Genomic DNA, 25,904 nt, shown 5'->3' with positions numbered 1-25,904 from the left:
AAAAAAAGAGCTGATAATTAGTGTAGAAGATATACAATTCGATATCTCCAAAGGAAAAAAAAAAAGGAAAACCCTAGAGATTTAGATATAAGAAATCTCTCTCTCACAGTTACAGAACGCAATAGACAATATTCTCTTTTTTACCTTCGGCGTCAAGTTTTGTTGTTGCTTAAGGCGAAAGCTATCATCATCAGTAATAAAGCCTTAACCCTATTTCTCAATCCTTTATAACCTTTTTCAGTTTTTTTTCTTCTTTTGTTAATCCATTGAATTTTCTTGAATCTCAAAAGCAACCGCATGGAGAACGATGGAGAGAGACCGTACTCTGTTCTAACGAGAGATGAAGTTGAAGAAAAGATGAAGAAACAGATCGATGATATCTCTGGAATTTTCTTGATGTCAAAGTCCGATGCGACCGTACTCCTCATGCGTCTCCGATGGGACTCGCTTTATGTTTCAGATCGTTTGGGGGAAGACAAGGAGAAGCTGTTGACTGAATCAGGTTTGAAATCAGTTGCAGTACTTGATTCGAATCTTGATTCATCATCTGATGATGATGTTGTTGTCTCTTGTGGGATTTGCTCTAAGATTGGTGGTGAGTTTTATGAGTTTTCTGGTGAGGGTAAAGTTGATGATGTTGATGTTGATTTGATCTCCACGCCCTTTTGTGCTCACACGTTCTGCAAAAGTTGCTGGAGCGAGTATCTCGAGAAGTGCTTCTTCTCTGTGGAGGAAAACAAAACTGCGATCCCTTGTCCTCATCGAGGTTGTCGGTCTGTGGTTGGACCGGACACAGTTGAGAAACTGACCTTACGTGATCAAGAGATGTACAAGAAGTATGTTCTGAGATCTTACCGTGAGGAGAACGGTGTATTGAAGATCAAACAGTGTCCTGCACTGAACTGCGATTTCGAGGTTGAGTTTGATCTGGAGAAAGAAGATGACGAGCATAGCTTAAACGTGGTGTGTCTCTGTGGTCATGTCTTCTGTTGGAGATGCAAGCTTGAGTCACACAGACCAGTGACCTGCAACAACGCTAATGATTGGTTGTCTAGAGACTTGAAGAACTTATTAGAAGAATCAAACATATCATCGAGCCTCTCCTGGGTGGACAAGAACACGAAGACTTGCCCTCATTGCTTTCGGCATGTGCAGTTTCGTAGTTTTGGATGGAGCAATATCGTAACTTGTGCCTGCAGGTTAATTTCACCCTAAATTTTGCAATTCGCAAATAAGTTTGATCATACTAATTTGTGTTTTTTTTTTCTTTCTTGATTTTTAGTGGTCAATTCTGTTGGAGGTGTTTGCGGCCAGCTGACGGTCACGTATTTGGAGCCTGTGTTGCTACAAAACTTGAGAGCAGAGCAGGACCAGGGATTTCGTGTTTGGATCTCTGGGATGCGAGTCAGATTTCACTGGCGCTAGCTAAATCCGAGCTAGAAGCTTTCGAACCGACTGAGTTGAAGGAGGAGCAAGACATCAAGGTAATAAGAGAAGGACTCATGCTCATTGTTCAGTGCAGACAGTTTCTTAAATGGATCTGTGTGTACGACTATCTCCACACAGATTGTGATATGGCCAAGAGAGAGTACCTGCGATTCCTGAAAGATCACGCGGCTACCCTTGTCCAGAGTTTCTCAGAGACTGTAAAGAAGGAAGCAGACAGGGCCAAAACTCTTGGTTGCGAGAGGGTCAAGTTATCCACTGACATAAGCAACATTGGGAACTACTTTTACCATTTCGTCAACACTTTGCGAGATGGTTTGGTCGAGGTGAAGGCCAAGTCATACGACAACTATGGTGGTCCTTATTGGTTGTGTGATCGCTGCACTTATGGGAACTCTTGGTTCAGCAAGAAGTGTATCATGTGCGTTGATCCTACTGCAACCAATGTGTCCTGTGATCCTACTGCAGCTAATATGTACTGTGATGATACTGCATCTGATGTGTCCTATGATGATCCTGCATCTAATGCAGACGAGCTAAGTGATTCATCTCTTTATTAGGTTTCTGAAAAGATAAACAAAAGATTTTAGGAGAGAGGAAGAACCTTGCTATTTAAGTTCTTATGATTCTTTTTTTTCTTTCTTTCGTTCTGTTTTAGGAGGTTTTTGTATTGGACTACCAAATTTTAAAGTCGAAATTGATTTTGTTTTTTCTTTCTTAATAGTTGTTCACTGTTACAATGCTTTGTGATAGGCAACGTTTCTTTCTACCTTTATGGCCTCTTATGTTCTCAAACTGCAGAAGAGAAAATGTGGTTCTGTTGTTGTCTTTTATCATGAATTTGCATGACCAGTGGGATCACATCCTCATTAAAGGAAACAGTGGATTCTCTAAAGAGAAACTGAAGGAGACATATGCAGGAAACTGCAGGGGGGAAGTGTTTTAAGATTATATATACGTTCAAGTGCAGAGTTACAGTTTTGCCTAGGGTCTAAACACAGTAATGTAAGTGCCAAGTTTGGTGGATTCTAAATACAGGAAAGCTTGTTGTAGAATGAGTTACAGTGTCAGTACAACGTTTCTTCTACCTTCATGGTTCTTATGTCCTCAGACTCCATGGAAAAAGATGTGATCCTGTAGTTGTGTACTTGTGTTGTTCCATTCCTCGCTCTATACTAGTTTTGTTCTCAAGAACTGAAACCCCTGAAGATACTTGTATCACTGTATAAACCGAATTGGACAAAAGAAAAACAGAACAAGAAGTGACGTGCATCTACATGAGCAATGAGATCACATCATCATTACTCATCAGAATAACACTGATCTTTTTATTTACACGCTCTTGATTAATTTTGGATCATTATAGAGATTAAAATCCCTTTGCCTTTAATTTACACAGTCGAGATACAACCAAAACTGTGTAGGGATTTTCACAATAAGATTTTAAGATGCTTGGTTTATGGAGACAAAGAACTCGCTTTTGGTGCCATGATCTATCCATGTCTTTAAGGTGAAAACATGGCTAATCTTTTTTTTTTTAATGAGATTTATCAGTAAACAGAGATAAATGGAAAGATTCTAAGCTGCTCAAATACGTGGGGGAGCTTCAATGTTTATAAGCAGATTTGAGATCGGCTGATTAGAGATGGTGCAATTTTACTTTTTCTTGTAAGAACGTGTTACAGTATTTGAAGTCTCACCAAATTACAACATTTAGGGGATGTATCAAACTTGGTATTTTAGAAGATTTTGGAGTATTTTTAAATTGTCTGTTATTTAACTGGTGATTTTTAAAAGTCACCTGAAATCCTATGTTATTGGATATGAAATTGATAAAAATATCACCTCAAATCTACTGTTATAATCTCTTGTTATTCAATCAATAATTTATAAATCTCACCTCAAATCTACTGTTATTCAAAAAATCACAATTTTTTATAAAAAATCTATTGAATGTGATTCTAGGAGACTTTTCTAACATTTTTAGTTAAAAAATATGACTTATATCACACATTTGAAGGAGCAAATATGACTTAGTTAAAAAAGTGATGTAAGTGATTTTGCTCCTTTAAGAGCATTCCCATCCCACATACTGTGGGGATGGATATCAGAAAATAATAATAATAAAAAATAAAAATAAGGAGAGAGAAGATTAAATCTTCATATCAAATGTCTCTGCAGAGACACTCAAGAGATGGGGATGAGAAAAAAACGTCCAGCTGTCTTATTTTTACTGGTCATAGACAATAAATTTAATTAAATAATAAAATAATATATATATATATATTAGAAAAAAAACTTTGAGACACTCCAAACTAAGATGACCAATGGATTTGCTCTAAAGGTGAAGGAGATTTTACTTCACTTACATCATACCTTTGAAGGAGCAAATATCAATTACATAAAAAAAAAAAAAGTGTGATATTTTTTTAAAAAAATATCAAAATCACCTAAAATTCAATAATCAAATCTCAACAAATCTTAAAATCCAAATCTCACCAAATCCTAAAATCCCAAATTTAATAACCAAATCTCTTAAAATTATACTCAAATTTCTCAAAATTCCAAAATATTAAAATCCCATAAATCTCCTAAAATACCAAGTTCAATACATCCCCTTTACTTTAGAGGTTTAATTTTTTTATAGGAGCAAAATTTTAATTTGTATATATCACAATTAAATTTGTATCCAATGGGCCTAACTTCTATTTAAAAAAGGAAAAAAAGCTGAATTATAAGACGGTTTAGCAAAAACAGAGTACTTTTGGTAGTTTTACAATTCGATATATCTTATATAATATGAGAAGGTTTTTCTCAACTTTTGCTAAGGAGATGACATTTGGCTTACTATATTTCTGACACCTGTATTTTTTTGTTTGGACATAATTAACTATGAAAAATACTTAGGTTCACCCCTTAGCAAAAGTTGAACCTTTGGGGTGAATCTTTGTATTCACCTCCTCCTCTTTCAACCAATCAGATTGTTCTATCTAATATTTTATTTAAAAATATATCAAAACTAAGCAAAACAAATTAAGGAAACAAATTCTGTATACTTTTATTTAAGGAAAGTTAAATATTGACTTGGTTTAGATTTTACAATTAAACGAGGTTATATATCGGTTTGAGTTTATAAATGACAATTAGGGTTTAGATTTTAAAAGTAAAACAAAATTATGTCGGTTTGGGTTTACAAATGAGGTGGTTAGGATTTAGATTTTACAATTAGAATAAAATTATATGTCGGTTTGGGTTTACAAATGAGATGGATAGGGTTTAGATTTTACAATTAGAACAAAATTATATGTCGGTTTGGGTTTACAAATGAGATGGTTAGGATTTATAGTTTATAATTAGAACAAAATTATTCTGAAATTCCTAATATGAAAACTTCTAAATTTTATGTAATTCAAAAATACCATAACGTTTGAAATAATTAGTGAGAATAGAACAAAATAATTATAGATAGATCAAAACCATCTCATATTCTTACGTAATTTTCCAGAAAGTAAGCTCAAAATTTTAATTTTATATAAACAATTTTCTTAAGAAAAATTTAACTAATTTACTTAAATAATACCTACCTACCATCTTACTTAAATTTGATTCCGTTTGTGTCCGTAAAAATTATAGAAGATTCAAACACAGAAATTAAACCCAAGAATTCAAACCTATAAATTTAATTAAATGTTGGTATATAGTTCCAAGATGAAACCAACGACTGACTGATATAAGGTGGCTTTAGATTCTTGGGAGTTGCATATGTTTCTAATTAAAGAATGAAGAAAATGTAGATAGGTTTTTTTTTTTTTTTGGTTTTATGGATCTGTAGTTAATTAGGTCTACACTATAGTTAATGGACAATACTTGGGTTCACCCCTAGGGGTGAACCTATTCATTCACCTCCTTATAAAATAAGGAAATAAAATATGTATACATTATTACAAAATTTAAAATTTAAACCGTTCTTTTATAAATCCAAACCGACATATAATTTCATTCTAATTGTAAAATCTAAACCCTAACCATCTCATTTGTAAACCCAAACCGACATATAATTTCGTTCTAATTGTAAAATCTAAACCCTAACATCTCATTTGTAAACCCAAACCGACATAATTATGAACATAATCAGTTATATTTTGATTTGAAATCATACCATCTTTTATGCATTGCCTTATACCCACTATTTTCCTCAATTTTCATTTTTGTTTATATTATTTCTCATTTTAAAACTTATTATTTTGAAATACTTGTGAATCTATGATCATTAATATTTGATTTCAATCCCTTTGCCTTCTTAAAGGCTCAAATATTTTTATAAAGTTTAGTTTTCTAAAAACAACCTATTACCATACAAACACATCCTCTTTCAGACTATTGTGAAAACTAAAACATTTACTTTCTATTCTATCATCGATTCAATCTCCAACGAACAACAAAACACCCGTAACAATATTATCGTTGTTCGGATCATCCATTTTCGGGAAGTTCCTAACTTTAGAAGAAATATTGTCTTATTAATTCTTGAATATTTTTTCCAAAAATATAAATTATTTTCTCTATTGTTCATCTTTTGATGATTGACGCAATCATTTTAAGATATTTATAAAATAAAATAAATAATGTCATGTGTATTTGATTTTAAAAGAATTTTAATATATAATGATGTTAGGCGACAGGCGTCATATTCTTAGAGTAAGAGTTGAAAGAAATCTTACTATATTATATCATCTAATAATAAAGTAAAGTTTTCACTTGAAAAGCTGCAAAAGATTGTCATTTGATGTTCTCTTCTTTCACAAGTGTCATTTTGTTTCTTTTAATTTTTAGTGTAACAAATTTATTCAACTGAATTTACATAATAAAATTTTTGCTTAACAAATAATTTGATGATTAAATAGTTTAAGGATATATGATTATAATATATATATTTGGGTTGTATAGGATAATGTCGAGTAATAATTGGCTGTTTTATTTTCACACTTTAATATAAATAATTCACATGATCTTGATATTATATTATTTTATTTCATTTTCAATCCATTTAAATTAAACTAAAGTATATTTTAATATATAATATCTAAATAACTAAATGAGAATTGAATATATTATTTTCATAAAGAGATAACGGTATATATTTCTGTTTAAAGAGAGAAGTGAATATATATTTAAATTCATGATTTGATTAGCTAAGATGCCCGTTCATAGATCTATATTTATAATATATAACTTTTGAATATATATAAAACAATAGACAATTTTAGTTATTAATTCACAATAATGTATTTTTATAAACCTTACACTTTTTTATTAAATTTTCTATTACGTCTCATCAATCCCATATGTTGTACTAATTAACTTTCATTTTCGTAACTCTCATAATATTTATAGTAATGCAATGAATGATTAATAATAGTATTTAGAAATATTACAAATAGAAAAATATATTAATATGTAATGAATGCATATCTATAACTTTCACAAATTTTATGTGACTCCTATAACAATAAAATATTCCCTCTGTTTTAATTTAGTTGTCGTTTTAGGTTTTCAATGAAAATGCTCTCTTTCTATGATGGGCCATGTAAAGTGATCTCTCTCTGGGATATGATATGGTTCATTTTGAGACAGATTATCAAGAGATTTTTAAGTGTCATAGATGAGTCAAAAGATTGGCCAGCGTTTACTTCGGAATTAGATTCTTTTCAGTCTTATCAAAGGAGGTTTTCTATATTTTGTATTGGATGTATACCTAGATTGAACAATGTCTGTGTTGTCCGTCTTGCAAAAGCGGCTCAAACACGATGATCTTTCTTTTCCTATGTAAATTCCCAGGTTCCAGAATGGTTAGCTCGCCAGGCTATCCTATTTGAACCGACTTAATAAGATATGGTGTTTTGAGGTAAAAAAAAAAGATGTCGATGATAAAAAAAATTAGAAAAAAATATCTAAAAACAATGTAAACTAAATCCGTGCGTAGCACGGAATGACTACTAGTATATATATATTCTCCATAGGCGAGTAAAAAAAGTAAAGAAAACCCTAAAAAGTCGAAGCTGCAGATCATCTAGAGACGATTAGAGAGAAAGCAAAAAATTAAGCGAAGAACGATAACTCTGATCACCTTCGATTCTTTTGTTGATTGAGGCGCAAGCTACCACCAGTAAGCCTTTCAACTCTATTCCTCTTTACAAATTTATGCATCTCTCTTTGTTAAGTCACTGATTTGTGTTTCTCATAATTTTTTTGTCAACAGGCAAAAAGCATGGAGAAGGATCAAAAGAGTCCGTATCATGTTCTGAGGAAAGATGAAGTTAGGGAAAAGATGACGAAACAGATCGATGATATTTCTGGAGTTTTCTCGATATCAGAATCCGATGCTATCGTACTTCTCAAGCATCACCGATGGGACTCGATGAAGGTTTCAGATTGTTTGGTTGAAAACAAGGAGAAAGCTTTGTGGGAATCAGGTTTGAGATCAGTTGACCCTGATCCCAATGGAGAATTATCTCATGTTCTCTGTGGGGTTTGCTTCAAGACTCCGAATGAGGTTGATGGTGATCTAGTCTCCACGCCCTTTTGTTCTCACAAGTTTTGTACAGCTTGTTGGGGAAACTATCTTAAGAAGTTTTACTATCCTGCTGAGAAAAACAACCAAACTGCTATCTCTTGTCCTCGTCAAGCTTGTCAAGCTGCTGTTGGACCGGACACCATTGAGAAACTACCCGTACCTGATCAACATATGTACAAGAAGTATATTATAAAATCTTACCGTGAGGGAAACAAGGTATTGGATATCAAAAAGTGTCCTGCATGGGCTTGCAGATACCTCATTGCGTTTCAGAAGGAGAACAATGATGGTGATGGTGAGGAAGATTGTAGCTTAAACGTGGTGTGTCTCTGTGGTCATATCTTCTGCTGGAGATGCATGCTTGATTCACACAGATCAGTGACCTGCAACAACGCTTCTGATTGGTTGTGTAAAGATTTGAAGATCTTATCGAAGATATCAGATGATAAGTCATCGAAGCTCTCCTCGATTCCAAAAAGGAAAAATGTGGTTCTCTCTCCCTCCAGAATAACCATCACAAAGACTTGCTGCCCTCATTGTTATCGTTCTGTGGACCTGTATGGTGAACAGTACTCCCTGTTCGTGACTTGTACCTGCGGGTAAAAACTTCTATTTTCCTAATCGCAGTTAATTAGATTTCTCTGTTTTGAAGTATTTATCATACTAATCTGTGTTTTTTTGTTTTTTGTTTTTATTAGTGGTCGTTTCTGCTGGAGGTGTATGGACTCAGAGGAAGAACACAAAACGGCATCAAGATTATATAATTTCTGTAATTTACAGAGGGCAGTCCAGAGAGAAGCAGAAGGGGATGATTCTTGTGTGGAACACTGGAAGTCGTGTGAGGTTTTAGTGGAGAAAGCTAAATCCGATCTAAAAGATTTTGAGGAATCTATCATCGAGAAACCGAGTTACTTGACCGAGAAAGACATTACGATTATAAGAGAAGGGCTAATGCTGGTTCTTCAATGTAGGCAAGTCATTCAGTGGAGCTGTGTGTACGATTACTACCACGCGGAGTATGAGACCTCTAAGAGGGAGTACCTACGATTCTTGCAAGCTAACGCGACCTCAGTTGTCGACAGTTAATCAAATACTCTAAAGGAGGAAAAAGAAAGAGCCTTGTCAGATACTTCTGAAGAGTTTTGTTGCGTGAAGCATAAGGTATCTGTGGAGACAAGCGACCTTGGTAACTATTTTTATCATTTCATCAAGACTTTACAAGAGGGTTTGGACGATGTGAAGGTGAAGGCCTACGACGACTATGGTGGTCTTTTTTGGTTCTGCGATCGCTGCACTTATGGGAACACTTGGTTCCATAAGAAGTGTCAAGTGTGTTGTGACGATTCCGCAGCTCCTCCGGAGCTAAGTGATCATTTATCTTTTGGAGATGTAATGAACTAAAGCTACAGCTGGTTTTAAGATTTCCGAATTGGTGTTTTGCTTGATTTTAATTTTAGTTTAATTCAAGTGGTTTTTTTTTATTAGTTTGATAGATATTCTAGTAATTGCTAATTGGTATGGTCTCAACTCTGAAGACGTTACTACCGAATTGGTCTCACTTTTTATTTATTTTTACTTCATCTAGTTTAGAATCTCCAGAACCAATCATACACAACTCGTTGAAACTTCTCCTAACAACGTACGTCTAGACCATAGTACTCACAGCAAATTCGTAAAACTGTGAAATTGGTCGGAAGAGATCGCAGAAAAGTGCGTGGGAGTTTAAACAAAAATTGAGAGGACCATATGAACCTGAGTAGGGTTTCTAATTCGTTTGTGGAGAGTTTAATTTCTTTTCTCTCTCATTTCAATTCGAATTTGTCGAAGAATAAGGTTCAAAATTTTGATATTTTCTTTTGCCATGCCATAACAAGTTAGCAATGGTTTACCCCGTGCATAGCTCAAGTCATCACCTAATTTATCTTTAAGAAATCAAATAGACACTATAACCATTGTTTCTGTTTTAAAAACAAAAAAAATACCAAAATCATTACATGTAAAAATGTTACAATTATAAATTAGATTATAAATCCCTATATATATTCATATAATCTTCTTATTTCAATAGAAACTCATATAAGAAAAATAATTATATACTTTGTAACTAATCCTGTTTTGAATAAATTCACAAATGTCTCTTTTATATTGTGCACACATGGCGGATTATCATCTAATTATATACTTTCTAAGTTATTTATTCAATATATCAGATTTTGAATTAATATGAATATATGAAGTAGATTCTAAATTCAATAAGAATAAATTTGAGAAGACATTATTATATAATGAATCCAATAATAGGGGATTTGACAAAAAGAATGAGCTATTTTAAAATACTTAGTCGAATTCACACCTCCTTAATTAAGTTTCTTAAATATATATATATAAAAAGATTTAGGAAACTTAAAACTTGCAACCTAAGTTTTTATAATTATTTTCTTTAAAGGTGTTATGTCTTTATTACAATTATTTTCCTCTATAAATTTATATTGACTATTTGTAACATATAATATACATACATCTACTTTTGAGACTAGTTTTTATATGTTCTTGACTATTTTTGGAAAATAATGTCTTTTTCCAAATTTAATTTGCAACAACTATTGCCTATTGGGAAACATAATGTTGAATGAAATAAACTATCTATAGGTTGTAACTAAAAAAAAAACAAAATCAACCTAGACCTAAACATAAAGTTCTTAGATATTGTAGTTAATATAAATCACCATTTTCTAGCAAGATAAGGTCTAATGGGACCACTTTCCTAATAAAAAATTGGGTTACCAAACTATAAATAGTAGTGCAAACATAAGAAGTTTGTAACTCACAATCCCCATAAGAAGAGAGTTGGAAATCTTCTTTACCTTCGATTCAATTTTGTTGTATTAGGTGCAAGCTACTAGTAAGCCTTATTCATATTCTTTATAAATTTATTTTTCTCTTTTTTTTTTTTTTTTTAATTTACTGATTTCTCTTTCTGATTTTTGTTATTCTCAAGCAACCAATGGAGAACGATCAACAAAGACCTTACTCGAGAGATGAAATGAAGGAAGAGATGAAGAACCTAATCAATGCCATCTCTCGCACCATATGCTTACGGCAAAATGAACCGACCGTAGTCCTCATGCATCACGGATGGGAGTCGAAACATGTTATAGAGGGTTTTGTTCAAAAAGGGAATGAATTCTATACGGAAATTGGTTGTTTGGAACCAACTTTGATTGATTCGAATCAAGATTTCTCTGTTTCATCTTGTGGTATTTGTTCTAAGACTGAAGATGAATTTTATATGTATAGTGATGATGATGATGATAGTGATGATGATGATAGTGATGGTGATGATGATGATGATGACGATGAGAAGAGTAAGGAAGATGGTAAGGACAAGGGTGAGGGTGATACTGATGTTGTAAAATTCGAAAGTGAGGGTGATGGCGAGGATGAGGGTGCGGGAGAAGGCGAGGGCAAGGGTGAGGGTGAGGATGAGGGTGCGGGAGAAGCCGAGGGCGAGGGTGAGGTTGAGGATGAGGGTGAGGGTGATGGTGATGTTGAAGATGTCGAAGGTGAGGGTGATCAGGTTGATGTTGAAGATGTCAAAGGTGAGGGCGAGGGAAAGGGCGAGGGTGAGGATGAGGGTGATGGTAGAGTTGAACATGTCGAAGATGAAGATGATGATTATGATTATCCTTTCATCTCCACGCCTTTTTGTTCTCACAAATTCTGCAAAACTTGTTGGAGAGAATATCTTGTAAAAAATTACTACTCTCGTGAGGAAAACCTAACCATAATCTCATGCCCTGATCAAGATTGTAGAGCTGCGGTTGGACGACTAACGGTTGAGAAACTAGGAGTACATGATCAAGAGATGTACGAGAATTATCTTCTGAGATCTTATATCGAGAACAAACAACTTGATGCGCCTGACTGTAATTAGACTATTGACCATATCTGAATTTACTTAAGGGACAAGTTGTTCTTTTATGAAATGCATTAATCTATTTTTTTTAATAATAAGCGAGGATTTCAAGCTAATGTTCAAAACTTATAAAACATCATGTTCTTAACATTGAAAACATTTCTAGTTAGGCATCGTGATTAAAATCGTATGAATAATACACAAAATATATTTTATTAATATCATGAGAAGTTTTTGATCATATATATTTTTTTTTTTTGTCGGCCAACAATTTCATTAAGTAATTAGCAAATACATGAGAGTTAATCAGTTACATAAAACATACATTTACAGAATCCAAGAGATTTTGTCTCGCTTCCTTAGCTAAGTTGTCTGCCAAGCTATTTGCTGTCTTTGGTATGAACTTGAATATGTGGACATCATTGACCATTATGAGGATATCTTCCAGATGTCCCTATATATCTCTAGGACCCGGAGAATTTCTTCTATGTGGAATTACATATTCCAAATATTTATAGTACGTGACAGTGAGATTCTGATAGCTCAGCTTCTTCATTTGGATCATCGCCTCTTTTAGTACCTATTGAGCAGGTAGGTTCTATAGAGGATGACCCCTTGAGAACGTAGTTTCCTTGTGAATCATGGAGCGTCCAGCCAATTCCTGCTCTATGATTTGGGGTTTATCCAAGAGGCATCTGTACAACATCGATAAGAAGTAATATGAGAGGGACTTACTACATGGCCATTGGATGTAGGAACCTTATTCTGATCATTCCCTTTCATATCTTGACAGTGAGTTGGGCTTTGTGCTTCTTTCCATAAATTGTAGTCTAGGAGATCTTGGAGAATTATATCAGGTATGTTCCATCTCTTGTTCCCAACAATAATTATATACGTCCACACCGCATAAACTACATTCTGGCAAGGTCTTGAGATGCCTATGAATAAGAGCTTCTCCAACTGGAAGGGCATTGTGCAGCGCTTTCCACCAAAAGTGTTTTATTTTAAAAGGAGCCGATAGTTTCCAAATAGACTTACGTACATAGTGAATTTATTACTATAGACTCAGAGGATTGGCTTGATAAGTGTTTTGTGAGTTGATGAGAACCTAATTTGACTATATATTGGCCATTATTGGTGAAGATCCAAGTGGGTTTGTCAGGAGCAGTTGTCATCCTTGGCCTTATACGCTTAATTATTGGGATATCTTTGGGGTGGATGACTTTTTGCAACTCTTCCTCATTCCATCCTCTGGATCCTGGCTTCATAAGACCTGAAACCGTGAGTTGATTAGTAGCATTATGATTTAGACCTCTAGCTGGTCGAGGAGGATTTTGGTCCTGCCAGATTCTGATTCTATTACCATCTCCTACTCTCCATTTTAAACCCTGGTTCCTTTAACTTTGTAAAAATTTAATGTTACTAAATAACTTCTATGTATGTAAAAACTAAATTCGCACCAAATATTTATTACTAACCATTTTGTACTTAAAGTTTTAATTTCGAACCAAAATCATGATTGAAATAGTATAAAGTATACTAGAAATTTGAGTTTTTTATACGATAACAAAATAACCACTAAAAATTATAAATTAATTATTTTTAACTTTGTATAAATTATTTTTAACTTTGTATAAATTCAATGTTACTAAATAATTTTCAAGTATATATAAAAATATTTGCTCCAAAACGTATGATTAAAAAAGTAGAATAAAAACTAGAAATTTGATCTTCCAATACTATGATAAGTTTTTAACTTCTAAAATACCATAAATTAATCGATTCTTTTTTCTTTGTAGAAATTCAATGTTAATAAATAATTTTCAAATATATATACTAAAAAATAAATTTCGCGCCAAATGTCTATTTGGTGATACATAACTATTTAGTAAATGCCTAAATGATATTGATCATACTGTACTTAATTATGTAACACCCTAAATTAGGATTAATTCAACGTTATGTATACCTAAATCTACATAATGTTGAATTAATAAACTTATTTCTTTTACCCAAAAATAATAATAATAACAATCTTATTTATAGGTTATTCCAATAAAGAAAAAGAAAAAAAAAAATCAAGATAAAGTAGACCCAAATATAACCTTTAGATATTGTAATTAAAATATAGATTACCATCTTTTTAAAGCAAGATTAAGGTCCAATGGGCCAAATGTAAAACTGAATTAGCAAAAAAAAAAAAAAAAAAACAGTATAACTCCGATATTCCCAAAGGAGACAAGAGGCAAAAAAAAAAAAAAAACCTAGAGAGACAGTAAAGGACGATAACTCTTCTCCTCACCTTTGATTAGATTTTGTTGTTTCAGTCGCAAGCTACTCGTAAGCCTCTCTAACCCTTTTCCTTACAAGTTTTATCTTTGTCGATTTTGTCTTTCTGATTTTTGTTATTCTAGAAAACATATGGATTACGATCGAGAGAGACCCTACTCTGTTCTAACGAGAGATGAAGTTAGCGAGAAGATGAAGAAACAGATCAATGACATCTCCGAAATCTTCTTGGTTTCAAAGTCCGATGCGACCGTACTCCTCATGTCTCTCCGATGGGACTCGCTTCGTGTTTCAGAGCGTTTGAGTGAAAACAAGGAGAAATCGTTGACGGTTTCAGGTCTGAAACCAGTTGTAATTGATACTAACCTAGATTCATGTAGCGAGATTAGCTTTGAGACTGATGCTTATGAGTTTGAGGATGATGATGCTGCTGCTGATGATGATAATAACGATGATGGTGATCTAATCTCCACGCCGTTTTGTTCTCACAAGTTCGGCACAACATATTGGACAGAGTATCTTGAGAAGCACTTTTACTCTGTGGAGACAGTCCAAACTGCAATCTCTTGTCCTGATGAAAACTGTCGATCTGCGGTTGGACCGGACACGATCGAGAAACTAACTCTAAGTGATCAAGAGATGTACGAGAGGTACGTTCTGAGATCTTACATTGAAGGAAACAAGGTCTTGATGATCAAAGAGTGTCCTGCAACGGATTGCAATTACGTCATTGAGTTTCACCAGGAGAATCATGACGATGGTGATGACTATAGCTTAAACGTGGTGTGTCTCTGTGGTCATATCTTTTGTTGGAGATGCAAGCTTGAGTCACACAGACCAGTGACATGCAACAACGCTTCTGATTGGTTGTGTAGGGACAAAAAGAATCTATCAGATGAATCTTTTAGCCTTCCCTCCATCAATATCAATACCAAGATAATGACTTGCCCTCATTGTCTTTGTCCTGTGGAGTCTACAATAACGCCACAGTTCTTGACTTGTATCTGCAGGTTTCACCCTAATGAAACATTTATATTTTTGTTGCAAATTACATAGAATTAGATTTTGTTCTATCATCTTACTCTCTTTTTTTTTTTGTGTTATCTTGCTTTTTATTAGGCTTAGTTTCTGTTCAAAGTGTTTGCGGTCAAAGGAAGACCACAAGTATGGATCCTGTGTTGAATCAGACGTGGGGGTTTCATGTGAGGAACGCTGGGGCGTGTGTCAGAATTTACTGGAGCAAGCTAAATCTGATCTAGAAGCTTTTGAGGAATCCAACATCAAGAACCAAAGTAACTTGAAGGAGCAAGACATTATGATTATAAGACAAGGACTGATGCTGATTGTTCAATGCAGACGAGTGCTTAAATGGTGTTGTGTGTATGACTATTTCCACACAGAGTATGAGAACTCTAAGAAGGAGTATCTACGATACCTTCAAGAAAATGCAACCGTCGCTCTTCAGAACTACTCGAACACTTTACAAGAGCAAAAAGATGTTTTCCTCACTACAACTACTTATAAAGAGTGTAGCTTCTTCAGGCATACCATACCTAGAGCCACAAGCAACATTGGTAACTACTTTTATGATTTCATCAAAACTTTGCAAGATGGTTTGGTCGATGTGAAGGTGATGTCTTACAACGGCGGGGCTGGTCCTTTCTGGTATTGTGATCGTTGCACGTATGGGAACACTTGGCTTGCTACGGAGTGTGAGATGTGCTGTGATGATACTGCCTCTCTTGTGGAAGAGCTAAGTGATTTTTCTCTTAACAAGGCTTCTTAAAAAGATATAACAAAAGATTTAGGATATATGAAACTATCAACTTGAATGATTTACAACTGTTTTGATATGTAATAACCGCTACTATTTTTCATCATGGTCTTGAATATTTCTGGTCAAATAATGTGTTTTTCCAAACTTCACACGTCCTCTTTTGGGAATCTTCAAACCACCACCGTGACGCTTCTTCAAGTTTTTCAACCACGGTGTTCTCTTGGCATGACTCTGCAGCGTATCATGCTTTGGTTTCTTCGTGTTCTTTCTGTGTCTCTTCCATACATCCATTAGTGTATGTGTAGTAAGTCCTCCTCTATGATGCGTATGTGTAGTAAGAAGACCTCTAGATTTTGACGTCGTCCCTCTCTTCTCATCTGGTTTCTCTATATGCTTTTGGTGAAATGTACTCTTCGAAGCTGATGGCTTATTCTTGTCGAGGTGATGATGATGATGGTGGTGATGGTGATGATGATGGATTACTTTTCCTATCTTATTCTTTAATCTCTTCAACATCCCCATTGCATTTATCTTCTTTTTTGAAGTATCTCTGTTTCTAGCCGGAGGAGAAGCGCTGTCTTCAGAGTCAGGTTCATCACTCTGTGATGGATATAATGATTCTGACTTAGAATCAGTGTCACTCTCTGCTTGAGTTTCCCAGTTTGATCCAGATATTGAACCTGTTTCACCATCTGATTCTTGATCATTTGAAACTTCTTCGTCTTCCGACTCATAACTTGTCCCAGACTGAGTTTGTTCACCATCTGTTTCATACGAGTCATCGTCAAACGTTTCTGTTTCTTGATCCATCAACGTTGGTTTCATACTAGTCATCTTTTGTGACGTTCTGTTACTTTGACTTGGCTTCTTGAAATCAATGGAACTCACAACAAGCGGCGTTAACGGCTGCGGTCCTGACGTAAGCCGAACAAACTGATCATTATCATGGCTTCCAACTGTTACCTCTTCACCACTATTCACACTAGTCCGACTCCTTGGCATGTAATTGCTTTTTACTACTGCACCAGACGTAAGAGCTTGAAAGTTTTGTCTCCGATCTTCAATGGGAGGAATTACAGAGGACTTGCAAGAACCTGTTCTATCATCAGAACCCATACGGCTAGTAACAAAACTCAAAGCTGAAAGCTGTATATCGATTTGTTCGATTGCGTTAGCGACATCTTTTGTTACACCACCCTTACTAGGACTGCTTTGAACCAGATTAACTCTCGGATCTCGCTTAAACGATCCTTTCATCTCTAATAGTTTACCACTTGGCGTAGTGTGAGAGCCGTTGATCCGAGACGACATCGCAGGTGGCGCCACATTCGGCGGTCTTGGTCCGTGAAGATCCATTCTAGGAAACAAAATTAGTTCTGTTGGAAGTATCTGTAACAAAAAGTTACCAAAACTGAGAAACAAGGATACAAAAGTTGGTTCATAAGTAAAAATTTTACTCGATATAAAAACTGACGGTTACTTGCCTGTGATTGTGTAACTAAAAGTTCATGGGAGGCAAAATCGAGCAACCTCTTTAACAGAAACTGAGTGTTCTCATCTATCTGTGAATAACCATAATGTTAGATTTACTCGATGATATAGAAATATGATTCTGATGTTGAAGATGAGATATTGATGAGAAAGTAAAATTACCTTATATGACTCGGGAACGTATTCATTCCTTGCATTTGATTCGAGAAGACTGTACAATCTTCTCAGAGATTGAAGATTACGCTCTACGTTGTCGGGCTCCATCAAAATGTGATTCAGGAAGAAAAACGAACAAGAAAAAAGAAGAAGAAAGTGATTTGCAGACAGAGTGAAGAATAAGAAGAAGAAGTAAAGAGATACGAGTAATGGAGTCGAACGAAATAAGTAACCAACCGATTGCATATAATATTTTGCTTTCGTGTCTGAAAAGCAACGTTGGTTCGTCGGACAACAACGACACCGTTTAGGTAAACAACGTTTTATTTTCCTTATAAATAAGTTGAGGTTATTTATATAAATTTAGATATTCATTCTTCTAAATATTGGGCTTGTTCGTTTGGTTGACGCTGGCGGCTGCGGCAGTGGCAACGTTTATGTTTTTAACCGCTTTAAAAATATTAGACGCAGGTCGCAGCGTTTGCCGCAGCGTCATAACGCAGGTACTTGCGGCAAGCAAACGAACAACCATACTTACGTCTCCCGCAGCCGCAGGTACCCGCGGCAGCCAAACGAACAAGCCCAATATCTTGATTCGTCAGCCGCTCATTTTTTTTTCCTGCAATCTGCATAGAATCAGAGGAGCTTTAGGGAGTCTTAATCTGAAAAGTGAAATAATCTTAAGAACAAAAGGAATGGTTTGTTGTAGGCTCTGCTTCGCATTACAATTTCTGTCTGATTCGGCTACGACTATTTAAGAGAAAGAGTTTGCTTCGAAAAAAAAAGATTTCCATTCTTATTAGTATCTTCTAACTGATTGTTCTTTTAATTAAGTCTTCATGGGATGTTAAAAACAAAAATTACAAGTCTTCGTGGATCAAAAAAACCTTTGACCTAAAAAAAAAAACCAACAGTCATCATGGGAAAAATAAGTCAAATATATACTTTGACTAATCTTACAATTTAAGTTAAGTTTTGCTCATACAGAATAGCTTACCAACTTTTTGAAACTCTAATTTACTGCTCGAGTCTATGTAAAACTATTTAACACATCCTGATGAAGAAAATAGCACTATTTCATATACCCTCGCAAATCACGTCCAATCTCGCCCTCTCTTTCTTACATGATCTTTTCATGAAAAATAACAATCAATCACAATCTATGAATTTAAACTCTTTTTTTCTTTTTCTTTTTGTCTTTCAAATTGATATGTTGTATAGTATGTAACACCCCAAAATGATTGGTTTCCAGTTACGTGTGTAATAGCATTCCAACTTGACGAGACTTTTATTAAATATTTGAGGAAAACCATCCTTTCCATATCATTCACGTGCAAAGGTTTCTCTTGCTCAATTGGTTTAACCCTTGTTTTTCTCTTCCTTTTTCACCTCAATTATATAGATAATATATAGGTCAATGGCTGTACTGATAAAAATGTTGGAAAATAAAATCATAAACCGAAACTCAAAGATGTGAAAAGCGAACAATTCGTGAATCCACAGGTACATAGTACTCCCTCAATCTTACTTATATATCCTCCCAACTCCAAGATGCCTTAACAGATTGTTGTTTCCAAAATTAATACATATCAGAAGTAAAATAAAACATCTCTGGGACTGGAAGTGTGTAAAAACAAGATTTGCATGCATAGATCCAGATTTCTTTTGTTTTTGTTTTCCAGTATAAAGAACGGCTACACAAAATCTGCGTACAAACAAAAAAAAAAAGGTTGGAAACTCTTCAAAGTAAACAAAAAAAAGGAAACAGTGAAGAGGAAATCAATAGTGCATATATATATATTCTAATGTACATAATTCTAGCTATATAAACTCTGTTACATGGTCATCAATAAAAGCTTCTGAAACATGGGAAAAGACTTTGAGACAAAATGCGATAAAATAGGTTGAGGGGAATGAAGCCTGGTCCGAGAATCATTTAGAGTTTTGGTGTTTCGTTAAAGAATGACTCTCCATGACCTCGAGCCAAACAACATTCCTCTAAACCCTAAATCGCTTAACAATAAGAAGAAGCTGAAGAAGAAAAGACTGAGCAACTTTATCTAAGAAGAAGAAGAAGAAAGAAGCATGTGACAGAGAAAAGAAGTGGTTTCTTCTATTTATAGAGAGGACAAAAGATCTAAGCCCTAGATTTATCTTTTGCATTTTCTTACATTGATTTAGTAATTTTGGTTTAACAGTTTTAGGTTAATTTTGGTTATTGTCTTTATTTGGTTTGTGTAGGGTTACCTAAAATAGAAATTTACAGTGTAATCCAGAGTGGTAAAATCCGACATACTCCGAGTTAGTACATCCAAAGTTCAAACCATTTCCATGACTTAATTCAATCTCCTTTTTTCAAAAAAATTGTCTTTAATTGTTTCTTGTGTATATTTAATATCAGTCATTTCCGAGGCCAACAGCAATCTTCCTCTTCTTTAAAATCTCTGTCAAGTCTCCGAAACCATACCTGCACATGTTGTAATATATCTATATCAATCTTTAGAGCATGTAGTAATTCGTTCTTACCATATTACAAAGTAATAGTAGTTTTGACCAATTTTGTTATAATTTCTCTAGATAGAATCAAAGGTTACATGCTATATAGCTATAGGATTTTTTTTTTTAAAATTATATATTTTCTGAACTTCAATGTGCATATTTATACACATACATAACGGTAAAAATGTGCATACACATACATAGTATTGAATGCAAGACAAGTACCTTGGTTCCGATTTATTATTACCTTATTATTACTTTTGGCTACATCTCAACAACTTTACTAAATTTTTTGTCTTTTTTAGTTATAAATCAGAGTAGTTGTTTTCTTTTACGTTTCTAAGGTTCTTTGACCTATTCATGTATACTGGTGGTGGTATAAATTAAATGACTGACTTTGCGATGATATAGGTTGTCATTAGTAACAAGATTGTGTTAAATCAAGTTTATATATTTACTCTTTCTACTATTTTGAATCATGTTTAATCATATAATGCTTGCAATATTTTCAACATGATGCAAATCATATATGGTAGACACACATATATAGCTTGTAACGTTTTTCTCCCTATATTGATTGCTTATTTAAAATTTTGACTTCAATTTTCTCCCATTTGGGTTTATTTAGGGTAACGTCTGAGAGGCTCAGGAGAAAATACTGAAGAACACGTCACAAGAAACCAAAGAGATAAAAAAGGAAATCAAGATCTGGAACGTTGGTTTATAGATGAATCGGACGGTGGAAAGCAAAGTTACCACCTGGGAACCGGACATGTCGGTGTCAGCGGAAACCAAGCACCAAGAACCGAGAAAAACAGCCCGGTTTACGAGGGACTTTAGAAGGAAAAAAGGGTGCTCTCTTTTTCACTGACTGACTGCTTACGTCTGTTTTCTCCGGTCCCCAGTTCTTGCCTCTCCACCACCACCTTCTTCATTAAACGCACACAAAGGTACAAGTACAACAACACCAACACTTTTCTATATATTTTCTTTTTTTGAATTTGTGTGTGTGTGTTTTTTTTTTTTTTTTCTAACATCAGAGTTCAAGAATAAGTCCTAATCCATGAAAGTTCTGCTGTTATGAACTCTTAAATTCTGAATCCATGTCATAAGGAAAAATGTAAGCCAGAGATAGATTTGTTTTCTTTTGTTCTGTCACACTGTATTTAAATACTATTATCCCTTCCAATATAATCACTAGGTTATTACATGAGAAAGTGGAAAAAAAAAACCATTCTCTATTTTATAATCAAACATTATTTAGCCTAATAAACACGTAACTTTATTTTTTTGTTCGTTTTTACTTATAGCCTATTTTGAATATCAAGCAATGTTATATTTTGGGGAAAAATGTATGAATAAAAAGTCAACGGTAAAATTGAGAAATCAACCAAATTTGGAAGACTGGGTCACAATTCTATTTTTAACTTACTTTGCGTGAAACGACGACGTAATATCATTTTTGGAAAAACAGAGTAAGCTCTAAAAACAGAGCGAATTATAATGCACTGTCACCATAACGAAACAACAATGATCATCATTATTTTACTACAGTATCCAATTCATATATATATATACAAAACACAACTATATGTTATACTATGTATAATCACACGATCTATTACACAAATTAGGTTGTGTTTCCCCACCTGTTTCAATACAATTAGCAGCTTAAAATACTTTTCTAAGTTTTATCTTCTATAATGCAAAGTTTGCTTTCAAAGATCTCTCTTTCTGTTTCTCCTTCATCTTGCTGTTGATAATCGGATAGATTCTTGATCAACGGTGGTTTCTTCTTCATCCCAAGTAGCAGGCAAAGTCGGAAGCAATAACGCTTCTTTGTTCCTAACTTCTTCAAGTTGTTCCCATTCAGTCCATTTCTCAGCCAAACCACCAGTCCCTTGAAGCATCTTCACTACTTCAGACATCGCTGGTCTATCTTCTGGTGCCCCTTGTGTGCAGAGAAGAGCCACTTGAACTATGGTTTCAACTTCTTTTGAATCATATGTAGTCAAGTTGCTATCGACAATGTCTCTAAGTCTCTGTTCTCTTAGCAACTTCTTTATCTGTTTCATACAAAAAAGCTAATAGTTTCAGTCTTTTCATACAGAAGGAACCTTTTTTATAAGAGTAGTCAAAGAGTCTTACATGATCAAGCAAGAGAATATTTTCCTCTTCTTCCAAGCGTGAGAAATCGATTGCTCGCTGACCAGTAACGAGCTCAAGAAGTGTTATACCGTAACCAAAAACATCAGTTTTCTCAGATGATTTTCCTGTGCAGAGATACTCTGGTGCGATGTGACCCATTGTGCCACGGACTTGAGTTGTGACATGAGTCAGTGATGTGTCCACAAGCTTAGCTAAACCGAAGTCCCCAAGAACAGGCTCGAAATTGTTGTCTAAAAGTATGTTTGCAGCCTTGAGATCACGGTGTATGATCTTAGGGTTACAATGTTCGTGTAGATACTCTAAACCGTGAGCTGAACCAAAAGCTACACGCTTCCTTGTTGGCCAATCTAACCCTTCTTCTCCCGCTTTTAAATCTATACAATGTCACATGCACAAAACACATTACACAATTCTGTTATTTGGTTGAGGAGTTATAGAGAAACTAAGTATGAAAAATATAATACCTCTTAGTCGATATGCAACACTAAGATTTTCCATGTATGGATAAACAAGGATTCTCTCAGAGGAAGTTGTGCAGAAGCCAATAAGGCGTAAGAGATTCTTATGAACCGCAACACTTATGAGCTGAATCTCTCTTTGGAAAGCAGCTTCTCCACCAGGACTGAAGTAATCCGCAAGGCGTTTCACTGCAACTTTTGTTTTGTCTGGAAGCAAACCTCTGTATACTTTACCAAATCCTCCTTGTCCTATCAAATTGCTCTCGTTGAAACTATCTGTTGCGAGCTGTATTTCACGTAAAGAGAATCTTCTAAGCTGTCCAAAGGAAATCTTCCTGTCATCTTCACCTGCATTGTTCAAAGGAAAAGGATTTTGGATTAAGAGTTCGTAATGATCTAATGAGATGTTTGACTATATAAGTATATGTAGTTTTAATTATTTACCAGCTACGTCGAAAAAGATGTCGTATTTGGTTCTACGGAGGCGATGATGATGGTACATAACAATAGCTCCAAGAAACAAGATTATAGAAGCAACACAACTTGCAGTTAAAGTGATGTCTCTTAGCTTCTTCTTGGAGGATGTGACTGCACATAAAGATACTAAGAGTTATGCCTGTTCTGTTTGTATGTGAGTTGGATGAAGAAGACAGAATCAAGAACCTGGAAGACGAGAACTCGAAGAACAAGGCTGATTCAAGCTTTTACCACATATGAGATTAGTTCCTGAAAAACTGAAGAAAAAATCACAAAGGTAGTTTTAGTATTGAGAAGTCACTGTGACTAAACTAAAACTAGATTCAGGTGAAAAAAGTAGATTTTATACTCGAATGTTGGGATTGAGAAGAACTGTGTTGGGATGCTTCCTGTTAAATTATTTGATGAGAGATCCCTGTGAATCAAATTACATTGTTTGATGTTAGCCAAAAGATCTCAAAAGAGTCACATGTCAAAGATGGTTCATAGAGAGAGTTTTGTATGGACTTACAAGTGCTTTAAATTCGAGAGCTGACTCCAGCTTGCGGGTATCGAGCCGCTGAAACTGTTCATAGATAGGTTTAAAGTCTGTAGATTAACCATTTTCCCAAGATCATCTGGTAAAGCACCATATAAACTATTGTTCTGTAGCTCTCTGCATACATATAAACTGGCATCAAGAACGATATTATGGTTAATGGAACCTAAAATAGAATCTTGTATAGGAAATGGTTTGTGATCTCTTACAAAGTAACCAAGAACTTCAGTTTTCTAATAGCTGGAGAGAGTGTTCCTGTGAATCCGTTTGAGGCAAGATTTCTACAGATTGATACAAAAGAAGTTTTCAACATAATGCAAAATCTTGGTAACAAAAAGTTGAGAAGTGATCTTAAGAGTACTACTTACAGAGCCACAACACTCTGGCCTCTGCATGTGACATAAGACCAACTATAGCAAGGGCTCACAAAATCGCGTGTCCATTTTAGACGGTTGCTCGAATCATTAAGTGAATCTCTGAGCTGCAACAAAGCTCCTCCTAGCAAATGAAACAAGAAGTAATTACCAGTCAATACCATAAAGATCATTTGATTTATAAAACAAAAGGCTGATATATAAGTATACCTTCGATGTCTGGTTGAGTTGTTGAATAAGTGACTCCCACAAAAGCTAAGGCTAGGAAGCATTGTAAGATCAATTTCTGATTGTTCCATCTAAAGCAACCTTTTTGAATGAATCCTCTTCGAGTTCTTAGAGGATCAAGAAACCTTTCACTGTTCCCTGCAGTTTATAAGATATTATAAGAATCGTCACATACTAAATCAATCAAACTCACTTCTTTTCTGTTGTAGAATCTATAGTCTAAATTGGATCAAACTTAATAATTAAAAAAAAAGTTAACTTATTTAACAAGAAACACATAACCCTTGTGATCAAACTATGTTAACTAAACATAAGTAAGCAAATAAAAGAAAAGACAGAATCGTGGGTCTAATTATTATGTCTTCAAACTTAACAGCTTTGATTGTTTTTTATGTGAAACATTGGGAGATCAATCCATAACTTCTTTATCAAAGCTCATTCGAACCAAAGAACATAAAGAAATGAAAGCTTATAAGCAACAAGGAGCAACAAGTTTTATAATCGTGTCTTTGACTATTTGCTTTTGATGATTAGATACCCTCTCAAAAACCTCTCTGTGTTTCATCCAAATATATACCAAAATATTTGTAGCTTGAAGAAACTAAAAGAAGCAATAAAAGTTTAATATACTACATAAAAACAAACGTGATTTATATATATAGTGGAGAAAATCAGATATTAAAGTGCAAGCAAAAACAAAGCTTTTTAAGTAGTACCTGAATGAGCCATAGAGAAGCTGGAAACACTCTAAACACACAAAGAGAACAAAAACATGGGTTGAAGAGAGAAATGGAGGATTTGTATAATAATGAAGCCAATAAAAGCAAACAATAATGTAAAAATCATCTTAAAGAAAGATGACTCTTTTACAAGTTAGTGCCTTTAATGGACCCACAAAAGGTATTTTTCATTATATATTGTTTTTTTTTTTATCTCTGTGATGTAAAAGAAGAAGAAGAAGAAGAAGAAGAAATAAAAATGCTGCTTTGAGGGAAAGAGAATCCCACTAAGTTGAAACATCTTTGATTTCTTAATGGAGATGTTTTTTTTGTTCTTCTTTTGCTTCTTCTTTATTTTGGGTGATCTCTTTTGCAAGTGTGGGACTTGGGGATGTGATTGGGGCAAAAAGGATATAAATTTTAACAAAAAAAAAAGGATATAGATGAACCTAAAATAAACAGAAAATAATAAAAGAATGATTTGAATGAATCAGTTAATGAAAAGAAGCCAATGACTTAATTAAGTGTACTTGATTATGTTTGGGAAAATGGCTTATGCTTTAGGAAGAGACAGAAGCATGTGTAAGAAGGTTCCACTTGTTCAGGATTATTATTCCAACCATTCTCTGGATGATAGCAATGCAAAAGTGCGTTTTTGTATATATTCCTTTCATCGAAAGAAAACAAAAAAAATATATTTATATATACATACTCAAATTTATTTGAACAATATCTTGATAGAAGTAGAAATTCCTAAAACGTTTTCTTCTTTAGAATTTAGGGTATAGATATC

General features: G+C 34.4%; 6 protein-coding genes across 8 annotated transcripts; 4 read left to right on the top strand and 2 right to left on the bottom strand.

The window, feature by feature from the left end:
- Positions 1–19: 19 nt before the first annotated feature.
- LOC104741742 (putative E3 ubiquitin-protein ligase ARI15) lies at positions 20–2,167 on the top strand. Of its 2 annotated transcripts, XM_010462659.2 has the most exons (3): positions 20–193; positions 291–1,199; positions 1,283–2,167. In XM_010462659.2, exons 2-3 carry the CDS (start codon positions 298–300, stop codon positions 2,004–2,006), a joined length of 1,626 nt encoding a protein of 541 aa, XP_010460961.1. In that variant the 5' UTR covers positions 20–193; positions 291–297; the 3' UTR covers positions 2,007–2,167. The 2 variants fall into 2 exon arrangements, with proteins under 2 accessions (XP_010460961.1, XP_087348493.1); XM_087492367.1 differs by lacking the exon at positions 20–193 and having other exon boundaries at positions 205–1,199.
- Positions 2,168–7,711: 5,544 nt separating this feature from the next.
- On the top strand, positions 7,712–9,462 carry LOC104757327 (putative E3 ubiquitin-protein ligase ARI13). The gene is made up of 2 exons (XM_087478570.1): positions 7,712–8,619; positions 8,719–9,462. The coding sequence occupies exons 1-2, from the start codon at positions 7,715–7,717 to the stop codon at positions 9,104–9,106; spliced, it is 1,293 nt and encodes a 430-aa protein (XP_087334696.1). The 5' UTR covers positions 7,712–7,714; the 3' UTR covers positions 9,107–9,462.
- A 1,108-nt stretch (positions 9,463–10,570) lies between these two features.
- LOC147949336 (putative E3 ubiquitin-protein ligase ARI13) lies at positions 10,571–12,052 on the top strand. The gene is made up of 2 exons (XM_087478566.1): positions 10,571–10,922; positions 11,019–12,052. Exon 2 carries the CDS (start codon positions 11,025–11,027, stop codon positions 11,952–11,954), a length of 930 nt encoding a protein of 309 aa, XP_087334692.1. The 5' UTR covers positions 10,571–10,922; positions 11,019–11,024; the 3' UTR covers positions 11,955–12,052.
- A 2,067-nt stretch (positions 12,053–14,119) lies between these two features.
- LOC104741726 (putative E3 ubiquitin-protein ligase ARI14) lies at positions 14,120–16,129 on the top strand. Its single transcript, XM_087492354.1, has 3 exons — positions 14,120–14,276; positions 14,351–15,235; positions 15,345–16,129. Exons 2-3 carry the CDS (start codon positions 14,358–14,360, stop codon positions 16,009–16,011), a joined length of 1,545 nt encoding a protein of 514 aa, XP_087348480.1. The 5' UTR covers positions 14,120–14,276; positions 14,351–14,357; the 3' UTR covers positions 16,012–16,129.
- LOC104741719 (protein KOKOPELLI-like) lies at positions 16,082–17,860 on the bottom strand. Its single transcript, XM_010462626.2, has 3 exons — positions 17,656–17,860; positions 17,487–17,564; positions 16,082–17,391 (listed from the first exon to the last, which is right to left on the bottom strand). Exons 1-3 carry the CDS (start codon positions 17,755–17,757, stop codon positions 16,093–16,095), a joined length of 1,479 nt encoding a protein of 492 aa, XP_010460928.2. The 5' UTR covers positions 17,758–17,860; the 3' UTR covers positions 16,082–16,092.
- Positions 17,861–21,665: 3,805 nt separating this feature from the next.
- On the bottom strand, positions 21,666–25,598 carry LOC104741709 (putative LRR receptor-like serine/threonine-protein kinase At5g63710). Of its 2 annotated transcripts, none has more exons than XM_010462614.3 (11): positions 25,109–25,598; positions 24,375–24,530; positions 24,159–24,288; positions 24,000–24,071; positions 23,764–23,907; positions 23,602–23,667; positions 23,439–23,509; positions 23,220–23,363; positions 22,782–23,123; positions 22,297–22,691; positions 21,666–22,214 (listed from the first exon to the last, which is right to left on the bottom strand). In XM_010462614.3, exons 1-11 carry the CDS (start codon positions 25,119–25,121, stop codon positions 21,894–21,896), a joined length of 1,854 nt encoding a protein of 617 aa, XP_010460916.1. In that variant the 5' UTR covers positions 25,122–25,598; the 3' UTR covers positions 21,666–21,893. The 2 variants fall into 2 exon arrangements, with proteins under 2 accessions (XP_010460916.1, XP_087348474.1); XM_087492348.1 differs by lacking the exon at positions 25,109–25,598 and adding an exon at positions 24,767–25,065.
- Positions 25,599–25,904: the final 306 nt, after the last annotated feature.

This window comes from Camelina sativa, chromosome 2 (genome assembly GCF_030686135.1).
Source record: "Camelina sativa cultivar CO46 ecotype springtype chromosome 2, ASM3068613v1".
In the NCBI taxonomy this organism is placed as follows: domain Eukaryota; kingdom Viridiplantae; phylum Streptophyta; class Magnoliopsida; order Brassicales; family Brassicaceae; genus Camelina; species Camelina sativa.
This window is presented reverse-complemented; position numbering and strand designations above follow the sequence as displayed.